Source organism: Heterodontus francisci, chromosome 2 (assembly GCF_036365525.1).
Source record: "Heterodontus francisci isolate sHetFra1 chromosome 2, sHetFra1.hap1, whole genome shotgun sequence".
Classification (NCBI taxonomy): domain Eukaryota; kingdom Metazoa; phylum Chordata; class Chondrichthyes; order Heterodontiformes; family Heterodontidae; genus Heterodontus; species Heterodontus francisci.
The window spans coordinates 6899970-6926111 of NC_090372.1; the positions used below are offsets into that span (position 1 = coordinate 6899970).

Below are 26142 nucleotides of genomic sequence, written 5' to 3' on the forward strand. Positions count from 1 at the left end.
CTTTTAATTCCAGATTTATTAATTGTATTCAGATCTCACCATCTGCCGTGGTGGGATTTGAACCTGTGTCCCCAGAGCATTAGCCTGGGCTCTGGATTACTAGACCAGTGACATTACGCCACCATCTCCCCAATGGCAGTTGATGCCAGATCAATTATTACTTATAAATCTGAGATTGATAGATTTTTATTTACCAAAAGTATTACAGGATAAGAGGCACAGGGGTTAGGTCACAGATCTCATTGACCGTTGGAGCAGGCTCAAGGGGCTAAATGGTCCTAGTTCCTAGTGTCCTATTGTCAGGGATCTTTTACATGCATCTGAGACACTAGAATATGCTGACAGGGTCTCGGTTTAAAATATCATCCAAAAGAAAACTCTGACAATGCAACAGTGCCTCAGTAATGCACTGAAATGTTAGTCTAGATCATGTGCTCAAGTCCTGGGGTTTATCAGTGTTTCATTGAACACAGAACATAATGCCATCTATCTATAATCAAGACCATTGGTTTATTTGAACAAGTCAAATCCCAGTTTTATTACATGGGATTACAGAATTTTTCCTGATGTTTTAGGGATCGTATATTCTGTGATTTCATCCATTGTATGTGAATACCACAATTCAGCAGTTTTGCTCCCCATTACCTGGGTCCTGACCCTAGCTCCCTTAGAAGAATGGACAGCAATCCAATTCTGTGTCTTTAATAGAGTATCTTATCGCCATGTAATTTATTTATTGAGTCAATAGAAATTAGAAATATGAGCCAAGACGGAATGGATTTTTTAATATGCCAAAGTTATTTTCATGTAAGTCTCATTAATTATTTAATAGAAACTTGATTTTTCTGATACTCCCTGCTATTTTTTCCCCTTTGTGCTCATCTCCTGGAGTGATTGACTCATGGTTTATTATAACAATGAGCACTGTAGCCCTCCAGTCCTTCATCGAAATGGCCATTCCTCATGCCCCAATATTCAAATAATGTCTGTTCACACTATTAGAATATGAGGCCACATTAGCCAATCCTGATCTGTAGACTCTGCAGCCACACACTTCAAGCAGTGGATTCTGGAGAGTGATTAACAAGATACTTTAGCTGCCTAAAATTTACTGGTGGTTGTGTTAACAGATGTGTTCACCAATATCACTTTTGACCCACATAAAATAACACTAAAAGTAATCATTGCTAGTAATCACCCCTGTGCTTGCTGTCCTACATTGGCTCCCATCCCGGCAATGCCTTGCTTATAAAATTCTCATCCTTGTTTTCAAATCCTTTCATGGCTTTGCCCCTCCCTAACCTCCTCCAGGCCTACCACCCTCCACAATCTCTGCTCCTCCCATTCTGGCCTCTTGCGCATGCCGGATCTTAATTGCTACATTACTGGTCAGGCCTTCAGCTGTCTTGGCCTGAAACTCTGGAATTCTCTCCCTAAACCCTTGCACCTCTCTCTCTCTCTCACTCTCTCCATCCGTTAAGCCACTGCTTATAACTTACCTTTTTAACCAAAACCCTGTCCTAATACCTCCTTATGTTGCTTGTTGTCAAATTATGTTAAAGGCATTATATGAATACCAGTTGTTGTAATATATTTGGTAGAAATGATCATTTGAAAACTGTGGTGCAAGTTTTATTTATTTATATGCCTTATGACTAGTCAGTTCCTACTACAGATACCTGCTATAAATACAGCTATATTTATATATGTACAGCTATTGTGGATGGTTTTTATAGAACTGATTTTGATACTGATTTACAGCTGATACAAACTGTTGGTGCTGTGGATCAGGATTCGCCACCAAGTGGACCCAGATTCTTCTTCAGCTTGGCCCCAGAGGCCACCAACAACCCCAATTTTACAGTTCGGGATAACGAAGGTAGGGATTTAACCAACAACCCACAGGCTGCATGGGAACAACACAGTCAAGTGTTACATGAAGAGAAGATGTGGGAAACACTGAGCAAGCCAGGCATCATCAGTCGATGTACATCTGCCCAGACTGCTGAGTGTTTCTAGCATTTGCTGTTTATATTTCACATTTCTAGCACTGGCAGTATATAGCCTTTTGTAGAGATAAGTGTGACATTTTCTAAAAAAAAAAACTCCTATTCAAGGGATGCTCAATAATTGGTTAAAAATCAGAACTCAACCAGATCGAGCTTTAGACAGTGCTGGGGCCATTAGGGATTTGCTGTTTCTCAGCTGAGGTAGTAAGAAATATTGGGGTAGAATTTCAACTTGTGTCCCAGGTGCTTAACACTGGTGTTGCAGATCAGATGCCCTGATACAGAAACAGCACAGTTTTCATGTCCATTGATTCCAATACCTGTTACCATTGGTAAAAGGAATGTTTTTGCAAGCCCACCCCTGCCAAATCACTGACCATTATGACTCTATTTGACAGATTGTAGAAAAATAAATCTTTTGTTCCCAAATACTGTTCAGTCCAAAACTGCACAGTCCTGTGGACATATAAAGACATCAAACTCCATGTTGTTCGAGCTTCTACATCAACAAGATCCGTCTGGGGCTGTCAGCTTTCAATATGATTAAGACTGGAGCAGCACAGTAAGAATTGCTCGTGATTAAGTCAGAACTTTAGACGTATGCCAGGTACCAGAGCTGCTGCTGCTACACTTCAATATTCTTTATTGGTCTGCGCAGAATGCCTCTGGCAAAGTTTCACATCCCACTGCTCTTGTTGGTACCTGGAACTCTGTCCTTGTAAGCACAGGTTTAAGTGTAGATACGAGTTAGCTGTCACTCGTTGTCCCAGGCTTTTCAAAGTATTTAATAGGTAATCAATCTGTAGCTTGTCCGTTTGCACCCTAGTGCAAAACTCTCCAGGTTTTGAATGCTTCCAGTAAACTACCAGGATCAAATTTATGAGACATCAGTCCTCAGCTATGGTAGCATCTAACTCTACTCACCTGATACACAAAAACAGCAAAGGTCAGAAATTCCTCAGAACTGCTCCCAATCCATTGCCATAACTTTCCTGGAAGTGTGGAGGGAACCCCAATTGGGAGCATCTCCAACAAAATTCCCAGCCAAACAAATTACTCAAGGTCATGAAGGCAAAAGCCTATCCCTTTGAGAAGAGAAAGCACTCAAACCCCAGTTACCAGCCATCTCCAGGACATCACAAATAACTCACTAGTAACAGCATGTAGCAGACTACTCAAAATAAAAGTGTTTCTTGGTATGGGCAGATTTGTTTCACTTGAAATTTTGCAGGTTGTTTTCATACATGTCCTTTCTGCTAGAAGTGAAACAAAACTATTAAGACATTAGTATAATTTATTCTCATCGGGACCAGTTTTTTAAATAATGTATGATTGTACAAAAGTACATTGAAAGACTGTGAAAACTCATTCATTTAATCACCATGGAGGTAATAGCAATTGTGCATCAGGACAAGTGAGAGATGATCTTGTTGTTTCAGACTGGTGAATTATTCTATTACTTGACAGCGAAGTTAACATTGGCGCACAACAAATAGGTCTAGAAAAACGAATCGGTAAGCGGAGGTTACAGGCAGCAATGTGACTGTGGGGATGCCGACTGACTTCATTAACTATGATAGCAAAGTTTTAAATCCTAGGATTCTGTAACTACTTTTAGCTCCATCCCACTTTAATATATACTATATTGTATGATATTATTTTATAATACACAGCAATCTGGGTTTTGTTTTTATGCAGTCTACCAGGGATTTGTAAGTAAAATCTCCTTGGCTTGTGTACTATGAAATGGATGATGTCAGTAAGTTTAAATTACAACATTGTGTCATAAACAGAGTAGGTTCATTAATTATGTGGCTGGTAAGAAGATATCACAAGTTTATAGCTTGGAGTGAAATATTGCATTATTTATTATCCTGGATGTGTATTATAAAAAGCATAATTCATATGGAAATGAGGCAGAGTTTATTCTTAGCCTTGGAATAATTAATTTTTGCCTTTTAAAAATCTTCAAATTGTGCCCTTTATTAATTCCCTAGACCAACCTAATGTCAGCTTTCACATAAAGAACAACAGCTGGTCTGATGAGAACTCTCACCACTGCGACTCTTAGTTCAGCTTTTTTAAAGTATAAATTTGATTCAGATGGCATATCCAAACTGCAATCTGCAAACTCTGTGCCAAGGAGAGGATTTGGGAAATAAACTGGGAGCATCGAGCAGGTTTCAGCCATATTCTGCAGAGGAATGAAATGGAATAGATCCATTCTATTTCTCTGTACAGTGTCGATTATGAACCTGTAAATGTAGAATGGAGTTAATAGCAGCAACGCAATCTTGGGGTATAACACACTCGTGTCTTATTCAGTACATGTAACTTTCTTGTGCTGTTCAGTCGGTTTAGGAGACCCATCCCAGTAAGAGTGGAAGCCTTTTGCCAAGACATTAAGGTCTGGAAATTCAGCGCAGGTTTATGCAGTTTCTCAGTTGTTTTTGTGAATCTCCCTTATCAACTCCAGTGGGACGTCAAGAGAACCTGCAGAACATTTCAGGGCCAAACTCTCCAAGTCCACAGCACAGAACATCTTACCCTCCAGATAATTATACAACCCCAACCATCTCACTCTACAGACACATAAACCACCCCAACCATCTCACCCTGCAGACACATAAACCACGCCAACCATCTCACTCTACAGACACATAAAACACGCCAACCATCTCACTCTACAGACACATAAACCACCCCAACCATCTCACCCTGCAGACACATAAACCACGCCAACCATCTCACTCTACAGACACATAAACCACGCCAACCATCTCACTCTACAGACACATAAACCACCCCAACCATCTCACCCTGCAGAAACATAAACCACGCCAACCATCTCACCCTGCAGAAACATAAACCACGCCAACCATCTCACTCCACAGACACATAAACCACCCCAACCATCTCACCCTGCAGACACATAAACCACGCCAACCATCTCACTCTACAGACACATAAACCACGCCAACCATCTCACTCTACAGACACGTAAACCATCCCAACCATCTCACCCTGCAGACACATAAACCACGCCAACCATCTCACTCTACAGACACATAAACCACGCCAACCATCTCACTCTACAGACACATAAACCACCCCAACCATCTCACTCTACAGACACATAAACCACCCCAACCATCTCACTCTACAGACACATAAACCACCCCAACCATCTCACCCTGCAGAAACATAAACCACGCCAACCATCTCACCCTGCAGAAACATAAACCACGCCAACCATCTCACTCCACAGACAAATAAACCACCCCAACCATCTCACCCTGCAGACACATAAACCACGCCAACCATCTCACTCTACAGACACATAAACCACGCCAACCATCTCACTCTACAGACACGTAAACCATCCCAACCATCTCACCCTGCAGAAACATAAACCACCCCAACCATCTCACCCTGCAGAAACATAAACCATCCCAACCATCTCACCCTGCAGACACATAAACCACCCCAACCATCTCACTCTACAGACACATAAACCACCCCAACCATCTCACTCTACAGACACATAAACCACCCCAACCATCTCACCCTGCAGAAACATAAACCACCCCAACCATCTCACCCTGCAGAAACATAAACCATCCCAACCATCTCACTCTACAGACACATAAACCACCCCAACCATCTCACTCTACAGACACATAAACCACCCCAACCATCTCACCCTGCAGACACATAAACCACCCCAACCATCTCACTCTACAGACACGTAAACCATCCCAACCATCTCACCCTGCAGAAACATAAACCACCCCAACCATCTCACCCTGCAGAAACATAAACCATCCCAACCATCTCACCCTGCAGACACATAAACCACCCCAACCATCTCACTCTACAGACACATAAACCACCCCAACCATCTCACTCTACAGACACATAAACCACCCCAACCATCTCACCCTGCAGACACATAAACCACCCCAACCATCTCACCCTGCAGACACATAAACCACGCCAACCATCTCACTCTACAGACACATAAACCACCCCAACCATCTCACCCTGCAGACACATAAACCACGCCAACCATCTCACTCTACAGACACATAAACCACGCCAACCATCTCACCCTGCAGACACATAAACCACGCCAACCATCTCACCCTGCAGACACATAAACCACGCCAACCATCTCACTCTACAGACACATAAACCACCCCAACCATCTCACCCTGCAGACACATAAACCACGCCAACCATCTCACTCTACAGACACATAAACCACGTCAACCATCTCACTCTACAGACACATAAACCACCCCAACCATCTCACCCTGCAGACACATAAACCACCCCAACCATCTCACTCTACAGACACATAAACCACCCCAACCATCTCACTCTACAGAACCATGCATTAACCTGACCATTTTGCCTGTCCTGAGAAATATGACATCCACATGGTCTTACACGCAGGAGGGTGTATCCATTCTCCAGATTGCCCTTCATCAGACATTCAGCCTCAGATAGCTCATTCTTTTCTGTCCTTTAGAAAGGAGGATGATCGTGTGCTATCATACTTACAGTTTTGTGATGGTCTATTCTGATCATTTTAACAAGAAGCTCATTTTGTTGATACAAAGAATTCTAAAACTTATTGGGCTCTGTGCATTGTAAAACACTTATCCCTACCTTAAACCATTTATCTCACATTGGCTGGATAAAAGATTAAAAAGGAACGCATGAAGAGTGGCAAATAGGAACCCAATAGAGTCCTAAGGCATAAAAAACAGATAACAATCAAAATATATATAAGTTTCATAAGAAAAGCTTGTTAGTCTTGTAACTTCCTTGTTTTGCAGTCTTGTGAAAGGGTCGAGGGGGGAACCACACAAAATAATTATTTGACTCTTTCATGTTGAATATTTCTTTCAGATAACACAGCAGGAATTCTGACCAGGAGAGGTGGATTTAGTCGTCAAGAAATGAACACCTACCTTCTGCCAGTTCTCATTTCTGACAAGGAGTATCCTATACAGAGCAGCACTAATACCTTGCTGATTAGAGTGTGCGCCTGTGACAATGATGGGACTATGCAATCCTGCAATGCTGAAGCTATAATTCTTCCTCCTGGTCTCAGCACTGGAGCCCTCATTGCCATTCTGCTGTGTATCATTATTCTGCTTGGTGAGTCATCTGTTTTCCTTTCATCAATCGCTCTCTCATTTCAGTTAATTGTCTATTTCTGCTATTATCTCAAATGAACAGAAATGCCAGATGACACCTCTCAATATCTGAAATGATAATGGTCGGAGACAAGCAGCAGTCAACATGGCAGAATTTATTTACCACCTGAGGAATACTGAATGCTGCTGGAACAATATTTCCCCTGGCTGGCGAGTCGAGAACTAGGGCTCACAGTCTCAGAATAAGGGGTTGACCAGTTAGGACTGAGATGAGGAGCCATTTCTTCACTCAAAGGATCGTGAATTTTTCGAATTCTCTACCCAAAGAGCTGTGGATGCTCCATCATTGATATTCAAGACAGAGATTGATAGATTTTTGGGTACTGAGGGAATGAAAGGATATGGGGATAGTGCAAGAAAGTGTTAGTTGAGGTAGATCAGCCTTGATCTTATTGAACAGTGGAGCAGACTGGAAGGGCCAAGTTGCCTAGTGCTGCTCCTATTGCCTATATTAGGGATTAGAAAAATGCTTACATATGACAAACCACTTTTGGGCATTTTTCTATTAGCTGTGGCCTAACTATGAGAAACAGATTTACTACGATTAGGGGAGAATAACCTCTGGTCATTATACATGAATGAAATTCTAAATACAATGGCAAGATTTCTTCTGATCAATAATTCTAGAGAAGTCACTTAACCATTTGTTGGAAATAAGTAACATGGAGAAATCTCTCTAAAATGTTGCTGATACATAGCAACCAGAGGACATCTTTTGTTGTCTTATGGTAATTTTCAAAGAGAACTTTTCCCCCTTATATGAAAGTCGAAAGCCATCATGCCAAGGAAACAGACAATATCTCTTCCCCTGAGGTATGCCAGGCCCCGTGTCACTGTGGAGTACACCACCATGATGTTGAATCAATGATTGGACTGTTGGGGCAGGGTGCTCAGGAAATGCTTTACAACCATCTGTTCAAGATCTGTTGTGTGCTGCAGAATTTTGGCACCTAAAGAGGAGTGAGTGCACACAGGATGAGTAGCAGGCCATAAGATTATGCATCGACAGAGAAATTGGTGTGGGGCACAGTGATCAAGAACTACTTCCAGTAATGGATGACTCTCGCCACTGTTCAATTTTGTTTATCCAATCAAGTCCCATGTATTAATGCCCCAAGACATTCCTCCTACTCAAACTGGACTGCTATGTATTAACATTACAACAGTGACTCCAATCAAAAGTACTTCATTAGTCGCAACGCGCTTTGGGATCTCTTGAGGTTGTGAAAGGTGCTATAGAAATGCAAGCCTGTCTTTCTTTCTGCTTCAGTCACTAACTCTGGAGATATATTCCACTGCCTCACATCTGTGTAAAACAAATTGCTCCTATTCTGTGTCTTAAATCTTTTGTATGGATCCAACAACGCTTCTTCCTTGTAAGCAGATGCACACACTGCTTAAGGAAGGAATCCTGCACACATTTTAGGACTTGTCCAATCCTTTTCTCGGTTTAATTCCTCCCAGTCTCAGTCAAGTAGTGGATAATAAAATTTCCTAGAACAATAATGTTATAATTTCTACTCCTCTACCTGATTAATCTAGAGAGTTCCTTTTCCATTTCCCTTACACATTTAAGGGATATGTAGAACAAGCCCCGTCAATCTAACAAACCCTTTTATATCTTTGATTTCTCACTGTGTCTGGGACTCTTATTTTTTGTGCTCATGAACCCCGTTTACAGCATGTAATCCCTCCTTCATGAATATTGCCCCTCCTCCCCCTTTCTTAACTATGCTAACCTTCCCAAAAATATAATAACCTGATACATTTATTTACCCTTCCTGCCCAGTTTGCGGCCATTGGTTTGATTAAATCTATTTCTTTCGGTGACATAATACTTCCAATTCCCCCATTTGATTTCTCACTCTGAGCATTGCAATACATGCATTTTAACAATTGTATTTATGCTACTCCAGTCCCCCTGATTATTATTGTCCCAGATCATACCTTGTTGCAATTCTCTCCCTGCAGTAAAACTGGGCATTTTAATTTTACTCTCAGTCACTATTTTCCTTCTACATGCTATTCTTTTTGCCAAATAAATGTTTTAGTTTTATATGACTCACATCTGCTTCTATGTTCTGTCCTTACTGTCTGACTGCTTTCATCACCTTCCTTTTCACTTCCCCGGGTATTTGTTTTGCCAAATCATTCGCTTTCTTCCTGTTCAGATGTAGCCTGTCCTTGGAGAATAGCTACCATTTACCACAGAAATGCTGCCAAAGCCCCATAAAATATGTGACACCACCCTTTTAACTACATGTCGAGCTCCCTAATCTTCCTATCCTTTCCTATTTTGGCGTGTAGTTGGAGGAGTATTTCACAGATCTCAATGTGGATTTTCCTTTCACTGAGCCGATTACGCATCCGTTATAGAACCTGCCTGATTTGCATTCCATTGAATCAAAGGAGTAAAATTCAGGCTGTTTCTACAAATAGACAATAATTCACTGCACCAGTAAAAATCAGGCTGTTTCTGTAATGGAGAATGATTCGGCTGCACCAGATTAACACTCAGACAGTGAAGACAAAAATCTACTACTAACACCCTTGAAGTCTTCCTTCAAGCCTGCTTCCTAATCTCCAAAACTCCAATTCACAATACATTCATGCCTTTCATTTCATGTATTGTTGGTTCCTATATGGACCATGATGACTGGCTGCTGTCTCTCCTTTTCCATAATCTTTTCCAGTCTTTAACCTATCACCTGGCAGGCACTAAAGCATCCGTGACTCTTGGCCTGGATTGCAAATGGTAGTGTCCATCTAACCATCTGAAATAAAAATAGTCAGCAGGTCTGGAGAGAAAAACAGAGTTAACATTTCACATCATGACCTTTCATCAGAACCTCTAACTATTTGAACTGCCATTGCATTGCTAACAGAATTGCTAAACCCCACCCTCCCACCTTGAACCTCTGATGTGTTTTTGGTTACATTGTAATTGACTTGATGGTTCTTCCTAGTGTCCTCATCCCTCCCACAAAACGGCAATGCTTCCAACTTGAGAGGGCGATTTGATCTGCACCCTCCCTCGCTAGTCTGTCAGTCCTTACTGTGGATAGTCAGCACTCCTTCCTTTACTACTGTCAGATCCCTATTTCTTAGCAGAAATGATGACCCTCTGAAACCATTGCTCCACAAATGTCTGCCTCCCTAATGTGTCAGATTGTCTCCAACTCTGCCTTAGGTTCTGAGATCTTCAGCTCAATAAATCTCAGTTGGCGACAGTTCCCACAGATGTGTCTGAATTATTGTCTGCAGCTCAAATCTGTCCACATCCTGCAGGAACCACACATCACTATGCCTTCCTGTGCTACCAGTCTTACTATAAAAGGCAGTTGTTAGATTTACATTTATATTCATTTAAATTGCAATTAAACTATTCTGCTCCTTCTTCACCATCTGCTTCAAATTCCTCCTGTAGGCAAATTCCTGCTTCAGCAGTCCCGTTTTCACCTTTTATCTCCACCTCACTTGGACACCAGCTCATTGTAATGTGTATTCTGTTTAAGCTGCTATGTTCTCACCACTACCTCTCTTTTTATTCTCCCACCAAATTAGGTCAGAAACCAGTGACCAGTACTCAGCGCACCTGCATAGCAGATTAACTAACAGTAACATTTCCAAACTCAGCCTCACCAATGCCATTTACAGATTCACAGCCAATGAGAGACAGGCTATACCATCAAAGTAAGTCAGCTGCTGCAGCAGTCCTGGCCCATTTCCTGTCCTGGTTCTCCCTTGATGGCTGTGAACACTCTTGTTGAGCAGATTTATAAAGCATTTAGCAAGCCCCTTAGCACTTTCTGTCCACAGTGTTACAACCAGGCGAGGAAGGGGTCTAGGGGGTTCCCTCTCAGCCTTTGCCTGGTTTAACTGTCACAGGGTTTAATTTTTAAAACACAGTTTTTAGCTCCCTCTCAGTGAATCCTTGTTCACTGCTTTCTAATTTGCAAGGCAAAGAAATCAAATCAGAGAGGTTTTCTTAGATTTAAACAAGAAAGGTGAAAGTTTATTCATTTTTAATTCTAATTCCGTTAACAACTATGAATACGCGACATGACCAGGCTAGCATGCATACGCGATAAACACACATGCAGGTAGAGACAGAAAAAGTAGAAAGAATAAAGGGGAAATGTTTGAGGCAATAGCTGGATTGTAATTACAGTCCTTTAAGTTTGATGTGGAATCTTTGGTTGCCAGTAAGTCTTGCTGGTCATTGGGGCCCAGTGCATGCTTCAACTTGTTTCGATTTAGGAGTCTTTTCTCTCTTGAGGTTTAAGTGACTTCAATGGGTCCGGAGGTTTGTGAGAAAGCAAGAGAGAGAGCCAGCCAGGAGAGAGGCTCTGTTGTTCGAGGTTCAGTCGCAATCTGCAGTCTGTCTTCAAACTGTCCTGTGTGTAGTTCAAAAAGCTTGGGCCAGCAGGTTAGTCATGTGACCAGCTGGTTTAACCACTCCTGCGTTTGTGGATTCTCCATCTTAGCAGACACTGGAATGCAAACTTTCTTACACCTTCAATGTCTGCTAATCAAAATCCATTTAGGTTAATTAGACCAAGGAGTAGTTGCTTTGTCTCTCCAAGCACTGTCTCTTAGTATGCAAATATCCTCCAGCCAAATGTCTGGTGATCTCTTTAAACAAGTCACTTCTTCACTGCAGCAACAGTTTAATATTAATGTTCATATGTCAAAATTAATATGCCTCATTCTTGGCAGGTGGGGGTCTTCATGATAACAGTATCTCCCTCCCTATGCCAAGCATTAACTTGTATGGTGTTTTTCTTGCCCATACTCTTTTACTGTTGACCTTTAAAGGGTTATGCACATGTTGGTATTGTGCCCCACCGCAGGTATGTCATGCAGTTTCTGTTAAAGGAAAGACTATTGGCAAAAATGTTCTATACATGCTTTGCAACTTATCTCATAAGAATTAGAAGGTAGAGTAGGTGGTGGATGGGGTGCCAATCAAGTGGGCTGCTTTGCCCTGGATGGTGTCAAGCTTCCTGAGTGTTGTTGGAGCTGCACCCATCCAGGCAAGTGGAGAGTATTCCATCACACTCCTGACTTGTACCTTGTAGATGGTGGATGGGCATTGGGGAGTCAGGAGGTGAGTTACTCACTGCAGAATTCCCAGCCTCTGACCTGCTCTTGTAGCCACAATATTTATGTGGCTGCTCCAGTTCAGTTTCTGGTCAATGGTAACCTCCAGGATGTTGATACTTTTGTTTTGGATGTTTTTTTGGGGACAGATAGAACCTCAGCATGTATTGACACATGGTGTTTGTATACTGAGGGTCTGCAGGCAGCTTGATGCAGCTGCACACAAAGGTGGCAATCGGGGTCAGGGTGATGTTGGGTATGGTATCCCCCTTATCTAAATTTTCCCTTACCATATAAGGATCAAATTTCTGAGGGGCCTTTCTGGATTTCCCCACCATAACGTTGGTGGACCCTTCCCTAGAGAAACAGTAGAAGTGGCCATTTATGATTTTCTCTATTCCCGTCAATCATTTTCTATTGGTTTATGGGATGTGGGCATTGCTGGCTAGGCCAGCATTTATTGCCCATCCCTAATTGCCCTTGAGAAGGTGGTGGTGAGCTGGGGTCCATGTGGGGTAGGTATACCCACAGTGCTGTTAGGGAGTTCCAGGATCTTGACCCAGCAACAGTGAAGGAATGGCAATATAGTTGTGTGACTTGGAGGGGACTTGCAGGTGATGGTGTTCCCATGCATCTGCTGCCCTTGTCCTTCTAGGTGGTAGAGATCATGGATTTGGAAGGTGCTGTCTCAGGAGCCATGGTGCGTTGCTGCAGTGCATCTTACAGATGGTACACACTGCTGCCACTGTGCGTCGGTGGTGGAGAGAGTGAATGTTTGTGGATGGGATGCCAATCAAGCGGGCTGCTTTGTCCTGGATGGTATCGAGCTTCTTGAGCATTGTTGGAGTTGTACCCATCCAGGCAAGTGGAGAGTACTCCATCACACTCCTGACTTGTGCCTTGTAGATGGTGGACAGGCTTTGGGGAGTCAGGAGGTGAGTTCCTCGCCACAGGATTCCTAGCCTCTGACCTGCTCTCGTAGCCATGGTATTTATATGGCTACTGCAGTTCAGATTCTGGTCAATGGTTATCCCAGGATGTTCATAGTGGGGGATTCAGCGATGGTAATGCCATTGAATGTCAAGGGGCGATGGTTAGATTCTCTCTTGTTGGAGATGGTCATTGCTTGGTACTTGCGTGGCGCAAATGTTACTTGCCACTTATCAGCCCAAGCCTGGCTATTGTCCAGGCCTTGCTGCATTTCTACACGGACTGCTTCAGTACCTGAGGAGTTGCAAATGGTGCTGAACGTTGTGCAATCATCAACAAACATCCCACTTCTGACCTTATGATTGAAGGAAGGTCATTGATGAAGCAGCAGAAGATGGTTGGGCCTAGGACAGTACCCTGAGGAACTCTCGCTATGATGTTCTGAGCTGAGATGATTGACCTCCAACAACCGCAACTATTGTCCTTTGCCCTAGGTATGACTCCAACCAGCGGAGAGTTTCCCCCCGATTCCCATTGACTCCAGTTTTGCTAGGGCCTCTTGATGCTATACTCGGTCAAATGCTGCCTTGATGTCAAGGGCAGTCACTCTCATCTCATCTCTTCTGTTAAGGTTACAGTCGGAGTTCAGATGAAACCCTGTGGAAGTTCAACGTGGCCTGGGACATTGATGCATTGTCTTCAGTTTAACTGTGCTCTACCAGGTTCACCTGTCCACTCGATACATTTGCTGAACCATTTGGGAACCATTTATTGCTAATTACTCTTTGCTCAGCATCTGTACTGTACTTCTTTGAACTCACAACTGATCTGATCACAGACTTTGCTTTTTATATGCATGGCCTTTCACAACATTGGAGACACTTTTGCAAAGGTCTTAGGCAAAACTGAGGCTGCTAGATGAGATTACCAATATATGAGAGTTTAAAAATACAGATGTTAAAACATTAATTAAAGCCGGTGAAATGGGGCACTTCCAGCTGAGCCATAGATTTCGCAGTCTCACTGAAGATGTTGCCATGCAAACCCAGAGATAATTACCCTAGGATTTTTCCTCCAAGGTGAGGTGCGGTAATTTCATGAACTGAGTGAACTAAAATAGCTGCAAGGAAGACTTTTTTCTTTGGAGAATGAATATAAATTTGGATGAAATGAAAAGGCAAGATTTCTGATCTGTATTGTTGTATGTAGAATGTTGGCCACAGTCAGGTAATCCCTGTTGGAAGCTAAGCATAATGCTTAATAATACCCAAACTCACATATGCTGATCATTTCTTCCCTGTATACAACATCGGCACTGTATTTCTCTCAATAATTCTTCATTTAAAGTGCAATGATATGAAAGCATATTGAATGGAAAGTCATTTTTGCTTTACTATTTCTTAAAGAAATAGTTAGTTAAATCTTTTACCTGGCATGAGAAAAATCATAATTTACAGTCAGCATTATAAAACTGGGGATATGTGTAAGTGAAATGAGACATGATGGGGTTGGCAGAGCAAATTGAAAAGGCGGAATGAGGGAGAGACAGAAGCAGGAAACAAATAAGCGAGGGGTGAAACAGACAGAGAGAAAACAGTAAGGAAAAAAGTAGAAAATTCAAGAATTCGGGGGAGCAGTAAATTAAGTTCTTAATGTTATATGGATAGTAAATTCATAAGTTACGCACATCAGAACAAAATCACACATCCTTTGTATTAGGAAGTTGTCTTGAACAGCAAGAATGTTGATGTTACTTTGTGGGGGCTATTTTAACTTTAACTGGTGATATAAAACGATCTTATTGAATTGGTCACCTGTTAGACATGGTGCCCGACTTTCCCTACTGTTAACTTCAACTCCTAGGTCAGAAGCGGGGATGTTCACTGATTGCAGTGTTCAGTACAATTCACAACTCCTCAGATACTGAAGCAGTCTGTGCCCGCATGCAGCAAGACCTGGACAACATTCAGTCTTAGACTGATCAGTGGCAAGTAACAGTTATGCCACACAAGTGCCAGGCAATGACCATTTCCCCTTGACGTTCAACAGCATTACCATCGCTGAATGCCCCACTATCAACATCTTGGGGGTGTTACCATTTCTGACTTTACATTCTCCATAAGGAACCTCTCTCATTGCAAGAGCATATTGACAATTCTGGCATGAGCGGGCTGAAGTTTTGAATGTTCGTTTTCAGTGGACGATGCATTGTCAAAACAAAATCTGTATGCTGGCTACTTTCTTCCCATATTAGGATTTCCCCAGCAGCTACCTTGAAAAATAGACTGGTATTTATGTAGTGCCTTATCATGTCACTCAAATGTCTGAAAATGCTTCACATACAGTGAATTGAAGTACAGTGACTGCTATTATGTAGGTAAATGAGGGAGCCGTTTTGTCATAACAAGATCTGTAAACAATGAGATCAGTGAACAGTGACCGGCCTGGAATTTCCTTGGAGCTGCTGCTCCTCTGTCAATGGGATTTTAGCTGTGCTTCTGGCAAAGTTACTGCACCTGATCAGGAGCAGCTCCCAGGAGATATCCCTTCATGATTTCCAGTGGGCGGGGAGTCTAGATATTGTTATACACATGATATCACGATTGTGTAGGACTGGCTGGATGGGCCAGAGCTTCTTCTCCTGCCTGTCATTGTTGATAGCTTTGAGGCCTATCTGTTTTCCTTGGTGGTATTGTTTGAGAGACAGTTGTCAGGCTGGACACTGGGAGAAGTTATTGCTCTTAAATAGTGCTATAACCTGAAGCATATGAACAGGCAATCACCGCCACCCCCCCCCCCCCCACCCCCCACCCTCGGTTTAAAGTTTCATCCAAAGAGGAGCAATTTCAACATCAAAGCCCTCCTTGAGCACTGTGTTGTCTGGCTACCAGCTTAACTGATATGGTCAGATCCTGGAAAGAGAAGGACATGAATCAGAGCGTTCTACCTTATAGATGTGAATCTGCCATGACTCAAGCTAACATTCCTCTCGTCACCATGTAGCAGAGTTCTAAGACAGGTGCCCTTATCCCAATCCTTTGGCAATGGCAACTATCATTAGGAACTGGACAGGAAAAGTGTAAATTGAGTTGTCCTCTGAAATGCCCAAGCCAGATTCCATTTTGTTTCAGGTACTGGTGGTGAGGGATTGAATATTGGCGATTCCATATCCTATCCCTGTGTAACGTAACAAGTTAGCGTAGTAATGTTCTACATCAACAAAAGGAGGAGATTGCAATAAGCTCCAATTCCAAAGTTGATTTAAATGATCATGATTGAGTTCAGTTCTCATGGCATTAATTCACTAAGCATGAGTCAGATCACTTGTACTCAGTAAAGAGTGCAAACCCTTATCTCAGTACTGTAAACGGAAAAGGAGGAATTGCTTTAGGATTAAAACAATGTGCCCTCCTCGTCCCTCCAGTTTGAATTAAACTATGTTCTTATTGTTTTCAGTTATTGTAGTGCTCTTTGCTGCCATGAGAAAACAGAGAAAGAAAGAGCCTCTTATCATTTCCAAAGAGGATATCCGAGACAACATTGTCAGCTACAATGATGAAGGAGGCGGTGAGGAGGATACCCAGGCCTTTGATATCAGCACACTGAGGAACCCTGAAGTCATAGAAGACACCCAGTTGAGAAGGGACATAAAACCAGAGAATTTCCTTCTACCTCGGCCAGCCCCACCCATACCAGATAACACCGACGTCAGAGATTTCATTAACCAGAGATTAAAGGAGAATGATACAGATCCCGGCGCACCTCCTTATGATTCTCTAGCAACATATGCGTATGAAGGAAATGGCTCCATAGCTGAGTCACTCAGCTCCTTAGAATCAGTTACCACAGAGACAGACCAGGATTACGATTACTTGAGTGACTGGGGCCCTCGGTTCAAAAAACTGTCAGACATGTACGGTGGAGAAGACAGTGACAGGGACTCTTAGCAAGGAAAATCATCCCTTTAAATTCAACTATCAAAAATAAAGTGTTGCTGTGTAAACACGAGGGCCATTTTTCGAAATCTATCCCACTAAACAAACATTTATTGCGAACTGTTGGACTTTATTCCATAAATTCATGTTCTCAGAATGGTTCCAGTGTGAAAAGTGTGTCATTTACCCTTCATTTAATGAGCATCCACGAGAACCCAACTCAGTGTCTATGGGAATTTACACCGTAATTATATATCTACACTAGCCACTGATGCATTGATGGAGACACAAGTTATTTTGCTCATTCTGTTTCTCATATAGAAATATTTCACTGGTAATACTGTCTACACAGAGGAATAGAAAATGTGTTAAAATAGGGATGTGCATAGAACAAGTTATTGAAAATGGCCTGGGCAAATTTTGATGATTTGGAAAATCTAAGTTGGAAACAAGCATTAGACCACAGATGCATGGTTCCTGCTTTCAGGTTTGAAAACTCATTAATGCTACTCTCAAGTTACACGGACGCAAGATAGGATCCGTTTGCTGTTGAAGAGGAAAAGTATAAATTTGCAGCAGTGGTCATACATCTAACAAGTAATACCCTTCGACCTGATTGTGAAATACCATTAAAATGTGCGTCAAACCAACATGCACTGTCTAAAAAGATGAAAGGTATTGAGAGTCACACATGCGTCATTGAACTACGAGACTTGGTCTAGTCAGAAACTCGCTGGATTCATCCCAGGTTTATAGCCTTAGACCCTAACGCCTGCTGGCCAGCACATCCCTTTGGTAAAATTAGTGAATTCGATGTTTGAGCTGAACATGTGGTTGAGTTAACTGTTTCTTTCACAGTGTACTGTACTGTAATTTAGATTCAATATACACAGATGTATACATATTGTATGCAGAGCTGTATTATGTAGTGTTGATGTGAATCACTACAGGTGCATCTTAAAACAAAGTTAATCTGCTTGGTGTTGTTGACAGTTTGATGCTGCAGCAGTTTTTTAAGCTGCACACATTACCGTAATGATACGTGGTTCCCTTTTACTTTTTTGTCTGAAACTTTGCAAAGCTTTCAGAACTTCGAATTCCTGAGGAAGCCCCAGTAACTCTTCACTTAAGTTGCGACCAAGCACAGTTACCAGTGGACTGAAAGCAACAGTGTTACAGAATATACTGCACGTGATGCCCAGTGAAATATTTTACTGATTTTTCAGTTCAGAATATTGCCTCACTCAGCACCATGAACCGTCAAAGTGCAGTACACCCAGAGGCAAATTAACTCTAGTCATCCCAGAAATACGCACCTGACCTTCCCTACAACACATTCTGAGTAGGGAATAAGGCATTTTTACCATGTGTTAAAGGGTTCAGTCTATGTAATTACTTAAGATCAGAAATATATTTTTAAACACCATCTCAGATCTAACCTGTACCCTCTGAGTGCAGCAGGTAGATTTTTTTTTAAAAATCTACAAGTAGGTATTTATGTAAATCGCATCAAAGTGCATTGTACACTATTGAACCTATAGGAGAGAAATTGAGACCTGTTGGTCTACCTTGAAGAGTTAACTTCAAAGGGGTAATTTTAAAAAATTTAGTTTTGACGGACAAAATAAATTGACGGGAGCTCAGATTCCCAAACACGCCAGCAATACAAATTCTTAAAATTATCTCTTGTAGCTTTTAATTAGTCTGACTTCTGTGGGAAGGATTATAGCAAGCAAACATGCACCTCCAGTCAGACCTGTATCTAACACTTCAAAGTTACCTCTCCGTCCAATGACTGGAAGGTTGCCTTGTTTTCATTAGGGTCAACAAGTTCTTGCATTCAAAAACAAGAAATGCTGGAATCACTCAGCAGGTCTGGCAGCATCTGTGGAAAGAGAAGCAGAGTTAACGTTTCGGGTCAGTGACCCTTCTTCGGAACAAAGGGTCCGAAGAAGGGTCACTGATCCGAAACGTTAACTCTGCTTCTCTTTCCACAGATGCTGCCAGACCTGCTGAGTGATTCCAGCATTTCTTGTTTTTGTTTCAGATTTCCAGCATCCGCAGTATTTTGCTTTTATTTAAGTTCTTGCATTCGGTGGCTTCCATTTTCTACACACAACTGAGGGACATGTTACTGAGAACTAGTGCTGGGTGTTTTACTTGCTGGTACAGATAACAAACTGGTTCTGTTATGCCGACTTGGAAATGTAAGTGATGATTTGAACACAAAAAGATCTTCATTAACTGCTTTTCATTCAGAGTACAATGGAAGTACAGAACACTAAATTATTCCCATGGTTTCTGAACACAACCATTAAACCTGATGGCATTATCAATACTCAGTGTTAATCATTGTAAAAACACTTGGCACACTTATTTATTTATTTAGAGATACAGCACTGAAACAGGCCCTTCGGCCCACTGAGTCTGTGCCGACCATCAGCCACCCATTTATACTAATCCTACATTAATCCCATATTCCCTCTCACATCCCCACAATTCCCCTATCGCCTACCTATACTAAGGGCAATTTACAATGGCCAATTTACCTATCAACCTGCAAGTCTTTGGCTGTGGGAGGAAACCGGAGCACCTGGCAGAAACCCACATGGTCATAGGGAGAACTTGCAAACTCCGCACAGGCAGTACCCAGAATCGAACCTGGGTCGCAGGAGCTGTGAGGCTGTGGTGCTAACCACTGCGCCACTGTGCCACAGCAAACTCAATTCAGTTTGGATCTGAAGACTCACTGTTCCTTTCCTTATTGACCCCGTTTGATGATTTTTGCAGCAACTAAAATTTAAATGTACAATCATCTGCACTTCTGTGAAAAGATAATATAACTGTCCACACTAATCTGTATAAACCAGTAAGTAAAGATAGTACTTCTCTTCTGCAATATCACCACCAACTTCTTTGACTCGATCCTATGTGAAACATTGAGGGCTTAGAATGAAAGATAAATCCGGAAAAAAAAGAATTTTATTTTTACTTTGGAGTTTCCTGTAGTTTCCTATCCTTTTCAAAGATGTTCAGCATCAGCTTTACTCCTTTAAGGGCAAGCAGGGAATTGGATAATGGGGATTTCTGTGGTTTCTGGTGTCTACAATGCTGCAAGGCAGTACGTGAGGAGAGATATTCAACCTCTACCTGAGCAGCAATACTCAACCTGATCATTAAAAATAACTACAAAAAATTCCATTACTTTGATACTTCTCACTTCCTCCTTTACTCTGCATTCTTAGTTCCAGCTTCTCTCTTGAGCAAACAAGGAGTTTTTATGAAATCTCTCTTTACCTTGCATGTTGCTAATAGAACACAGACTCGACCTACGTGAGCAAAATACTCTTCTCTCCTCTTCACAGTGGCTGGGCCAAGAACGCACCAAACATGTGTCAGGAGAGCCCACTTTCTTTCATTCTTTTTGAGCTGAAAAAACAAAGCCACTCAGCAGTTTTCCAGATTGTATCAGTATGAATACAGATAGAGGAGTAAATATTCATTATATTTTACTTGGCTTTTATTGTATTTGATAGTTGTGACCTTTGGCAGTTCTTCCCTACTCAACTGACCAATTTCTCTACACCAAAGGTGTATTTTTTCCTCCTTAGGATTAATACCCTCAGTTTAAATTTTAACAAATCATTTGTGGCAAGAGAAAAACTAAGTTAGGTGAGCTCAAAAAGAATTTGACTCAGCAAGTTGAAAGTTTATAATAAAAAGTGGAGTGATATAAATGTTTAAATGCAGTCATGTGAAATAGACAGCTTAATAATTCTGGCACTGGACTGTTAAACTGAGTCAATGTTCTTGGAGAGTTGCTTAGTAATTGTACGTTGGACCCTGGGGCATATTAAAGAGAATCTGTTAAATACTGATGCCACAGAGGCTCCTTGAAGCTGGGCAATGTTCTAAAGCACGGATGACACTCTTAGCTGCATCACTCTATGTTAATAGGCAACCAACACTCCTAAAAAAGCCCTATACCAAGGCGGATGGAAAATGAATGCAATTGTGGAAATAATCCTCCACCTGGAATCCCATGTAATTAAAATGGACTATGACTCATTCCATCACCATAGGTTAGTGGCCCTGTTTCGTCAGTAATAATTTGAGTACTAAGTCCGGTACTTATGGAGAGCATTATTGTTTATTCAACATGACAAGTGTTAGCAATGGTTAAGAGTGCCACTAAGCAGCAGCAATTTTTATATTCCATGTCCTGCCGCAGCAGGAATATTGACTTTGATGTAAAGACCAGCTTTCAGTAACAGTACAAAGATCAAGCAAAGCACTCTATCTCCTCATCTGATGCCCTCTTGTGAAACAACGTAAAAAGTCATGAAGCCACTAGGAGGTTGAGAGAAAATAGTAACACTAAAGTTTTGTAAATATCCCACACTTACACAAGAAAGTTGATGAAATAAGAGACAGGAACAAACCCTCGCCAACATTCCAGTACAGGCACTATTTCTTTTTGTCAAGTTATTCCATTAATGTTTGAATTTGCATTATGCTTTGTTTACACTTCTTGCACACGTTGGAAAAACCAACTGAACTGGTTGGAAAAAAGTATTCTGTATCCATTGACTCTATTTCAATCATGTATAGAACACTTCTGTAAGGTTTGTGTTACTTTAAAAGCCATAACTGTGCTCATTGTCCAGTTAGGGTTAGCCTAGACAATCTTAACACTAATTAATGTTTTGTGTAGTGAAATTAGGAGGGGTTGCTTGAATCACTTGGGCACTAAATGTTTGAAATTTGTTCAATTGAAATCACAGCCTAATTCAGTAATAAGAGTAAACATAAAGCTGTATTTTAAATCCTCTTCTTGCACATAAACAAATAATCAATTTCTTTACTTGTCATTTAGCAGAAGGTTCTATCTTTTTGGATGGCTGGCTCATGGAGGGATTGCACTTATAGAACTGATCTACAGCTGATCAGAAGTCTATGTGATAAATGAATGCAGGTGAAATGGTCTCATTCTTATAGGCTGTGGCTGGGTTCTTATATTCATTCCTTTCACTTATGTTAGGATTTGCCAGTAATCCATCTTGCTTGGTAACCTAGAGAGAAAACATATCGGAAACCTATCAAAGCTCCATTTGGCTCCCTCAATAGCTCAGTGGCTAAATGTACAAGCAAGTGCCACACAGACTGGGAAGATCCTATGTTTGATTCCTGACCTCGGCTCAATTAGCTGCTTTGAGATAAGGCAGCAGTGTGGATAATACAATTGGTTTGGGGTTGAGGAGAGGAGAAATCAGCCAGAGTTTCTCACTCCTGCACTGCTCTGCAGTGACATCAGTTGAGAAGGATGTGTGTGGATGTTCAGTGAAGGCAGAATTGGATTGAGCTCCAACACCTTGACACAAGGATAACATAATGAAAGACCATTTCGCTGAAATGGACTGCTGGCTACTGTGCAACTTAGAATGAGAGGAATGAAAAGAGAAAGGGAGAAATATGGGGGAACAAAATCATATAGACTTCTTACATGGTACATTTACATCCCCTGTACATTTGTTTTGTATGGTGTTCCTGAATCGTATTTTAAATTTAGGCCAAAAGCTCCCAATTTTTATCATTAACCCAGTCAGATGTCTTTGATAGTATGACCTGCAGTTTAATAACTTTGTGGCTATTAACATTGATGTTTACGTGAAATATTTTAATGTGGCTGGGCCAATTTGTAAAACTGAAAATAGCTAATGCCAATGAAAGATCTTTGCTTATGTTTCTGATCAATACTTGCTTTTCCTCATTTCAAGATTTGCAAAGAATAGTCACTATTAGCAGTATCTGTATGTCCGGCAACTGGAAGAAAATCTGAGTCCTTTTTTTTGCTAAGTAACATTTTGTACCAAGATTATTTATATGATACTATTCAATAAAATGTTTTTATGTATGGATTCAGTTTCAGTTCTTTTTAGTATTTTGCTGTGTTTTTTAAAAATCCGTTCTCCCTTTTATTAATAAAAACTAGCAAGTCTCATGTCACACTGCCCAGGGCAAGCCAGATATAGGGCAGATGTTTAGGAGACATATAGTGACAGATGGAGTCATGCACAACTTTAAATTCCTATTGGTTTCTTGGAAACATAAGCAAATTAGGAAAGTGTGGCAGATTTAATAGACATATTAAAATGTGAGGTGCACCATACATTAATCTTTTAATAATGATAATAATAAAGTGGAACAGTGAAACAAAATGTGGAAGTAAGGGACTGGGTGGTTTAGTGAACTGAAGCCCCAATCTCTCCAGCTCTAGGGCCTGCCTAACCAGAGGAAGAAAAGTCTCTCTGTGGTAGTTGTGACAATCATAAGTGAAATGTGTTGGGCAGTCAACCCAATTTCAATGAGTGTGAATTTTCATCGCTAACAATTTGGCAGGAGTTGGGACTTGCTCAGAGACAGCACAATGGCATTTAATTTCCTCTGGCAGCAGCAATGCTCTCTCCAAGATGCACGGGTGCATGGCCATGCAGTAATCTGGAATGTACCAGTGCAATAGACAGGCCATGCACAAAACAGAGAAATTAAAGGGAACTTTGGGTCGTAAGCTTATCAATATGCTATAAAATTTCTTTGTGTGCCATTTTAACAGATATTATCCGGAGACGAGGACCCCACCATTGGCGGCCATGCCTTCAACTGCTTAGGTCCTAAATCTGGAATTCCTTCCCTAAACCTTTCTGCCTGTCTACCTCTCCTCCTTTAAGATGCTCCTTAGAAACTGCTTCCTAATATCTCCTCATGTGGTTTGATGTTAAATTTCGTCTGATAACGCTCCTGTGAAACACCTTGGGCTGTTTTACTATGTTAGGGGTGCGATATAAATGCTCATTGTTGTTGCTAAGATTGCCTCTGTGCGCTGCATGCAACAGAATTGTAAATGTGTTCTGTACGAATGGATTATAGTTCTGTTGCAATTCACAGGGGAAATATCCTTGTTGGGTTAGAATAGAAGGAACATTACTCCGCATGAAATCTGCGCTACACCTGACCTGGGAGTGCTCAGTGCTGGTAATGGCTCCACGCTAACTTCATTTTGATAAGCACAAAATTCGTTATACAGAGAAGTAAAAGATGACTTTTTCCCCTTAATTTCAAGAAACATTAGACATTTTGTCAATCTACATTTGTGAATAGTTTCATGGGCTTGCTGTTAACTTTGTTTGACACCACCAGTAAAATTACATTCATCTCTCTATGGGATGACAGTGCTCTTTCTTGTAAAAAAAAAACTAATCTGATGACATGTAGATTGGGTGGAAAAATATACCAGCTACACAAATGGCTCATATTTTGCAAGTAGTGAATTATTCAGAACTGCGGAATAATTTAAATGCGCAAGTCTTTGTAGTCAGATCTATAGCACAGGGATATTTCAGGAAAGTACTGCACCAATGCAGGTTCAATTCAGGAGGCTCATGTAAGAACTGCCAGCTCTCGCCTGCAGGATTTCTAAAACTGCTGGTAGTCCAAACCCAAATCTAACTACATAGCATCTTATAGTATGTCTTTTCCTGTAGTCAGACTCTGTACAAATATGACTAGCACAGATAGTATACTACACTTGCTCTTTAATTTTACCTGGATTATTAGAGCTTAAATCATTAATTATTTGGCAACATCTTTTAGTTTTCAACATTCTAACTCATTCTTAAACCAGAGAAACCATCAATATTTCTTCTGATTCCACGAAATCACAAATTGTTGAGATCTGATTTATGTGCCTTATGTGCATGATTTAAACTGAATAGTATTGTGACATGGCAAATGGAGCTTCTTCAGAAATGCGAGCAAGATAGCAATACATGCACGATTTCCAGGTGCCTTTGAAGGTAAAAGCAATGGTGTGAAAGCGCGGCACTCTGAGTAGCTGATTTAACCATGGAATGCACAATAGCTTTGGGATGCAAAGTTCGAGTCGCTTGTGAAGAACAGGTAAAAGTCATCCGTACTTAACTGATCATTTTAGCTGGAAGAGCTTTATCTACCTCATTGCTCAAAGAAGATAAAATCCAACCGCTCCATAAGAACGTTGCTTCTTCATTTCTTTATGGCCCATATACAAAATCAGATAAATAGTTACAAAGAAAAAAAGACTTGCATCTCTCTAGCACCTTCCATGACCTCTGGATGTCCGAAAGTGCTTTACAGTCAATGAAGTACTGTTTTATGAAGTGTGGTCACTGTTGTAATGTAGGAAACACAGCAGCCAATTTGCACACAGCAAGCTCCCACAAACAGCAGTATGATAACGGCCAGGCAGTCTGTTTTTGTGTTGTTTGAGGGATAAATGGCCACAACACCAAGCAGAACTCCCCTGCTCTTGGTAGAAATAGTGCCATGGGATCTTTTACATTCACCTGATAGGCAGACAGGTTTAACGTCTCATCCAAAAGACAGCATCTCTGACAGAGCAGCACGCCCTCAGTAAAATTGAGTAGGAAGCAGGGGTCCCATTCCCGCCCCCGCTACAATTTTACACAGGGCGGCGGCAGTGAGAAACAGCCCGCCCAACAAAGCCAATCAAGGCCCTAAAGTTGCCAATTAACTGCCACTGTTATTTTACCAGTTGTGGGCAGGCAGCTCCAGAAAGGAGACCGCCAGACAGGTTTTACCTGGCGGCCTCTTTGTGGGCTGGGGGGGGGTGGGGCTTGCCCTCCTGATCAGGCACCCTGTGCCCCAGGGAGGGCCCCCAAAGCCCCCAACCGCTCCCATTGAAATAAATTCCCCCTCCCCAACTGAGCCACCCCTTGCCTTGCCAGGGCCCAGCTGATTATCCCTGGCGAGGCCCCAAAGCTTACCTCTCTTCTGGGACCTTCGTCCCTCTTGCTGCTGTTAGCTGGGTGCAGTCCCAGCAGTGGCCACCGCTCCCAGTGGCACTGCTGGGACAGAACACTGATTGGCTGGCAGCTCTTG

At 41.6% G+C, this 26142-nt stretch overlaps 1 protein-coding gene across 3 annotated transcripts in view; it reads left to right on the forward strand.

Moving 5' to 3' along the window:
- The window catches only part of LOC137381327 (cadherin-6-like), a 157794-nt gene extending 138665 nt beyond the window's left edge, over nucleotides 1-19129 (forward strand). For all 3 annotated transcript variants that reach the window (XM_068053737.1, XM_068053746.1, XM_068053756.1), the window contains exons 10-12: nucleotides 1762-1879; nucleotides 6927-7178; nucleotides 16727-19129. In XM_068053737.1, coding sequence (XP_067909838.1) covers nucleotides 1762-1879; nucleotides 6927-7178; nucleotides 16727-17217 — 861 coding nt within the window. In that variant the 3' untranslated portion in view covers nucleotides 17218-19129. The remainder of the gene's footprint in view (nucleotides 1-1761; nucleotides 1880-6926; nucleotides 7179-16726) is intronic.
- The last annotated feature ends 7013 nt before the right edge of the window (nucleotides 19130-26142 follow it).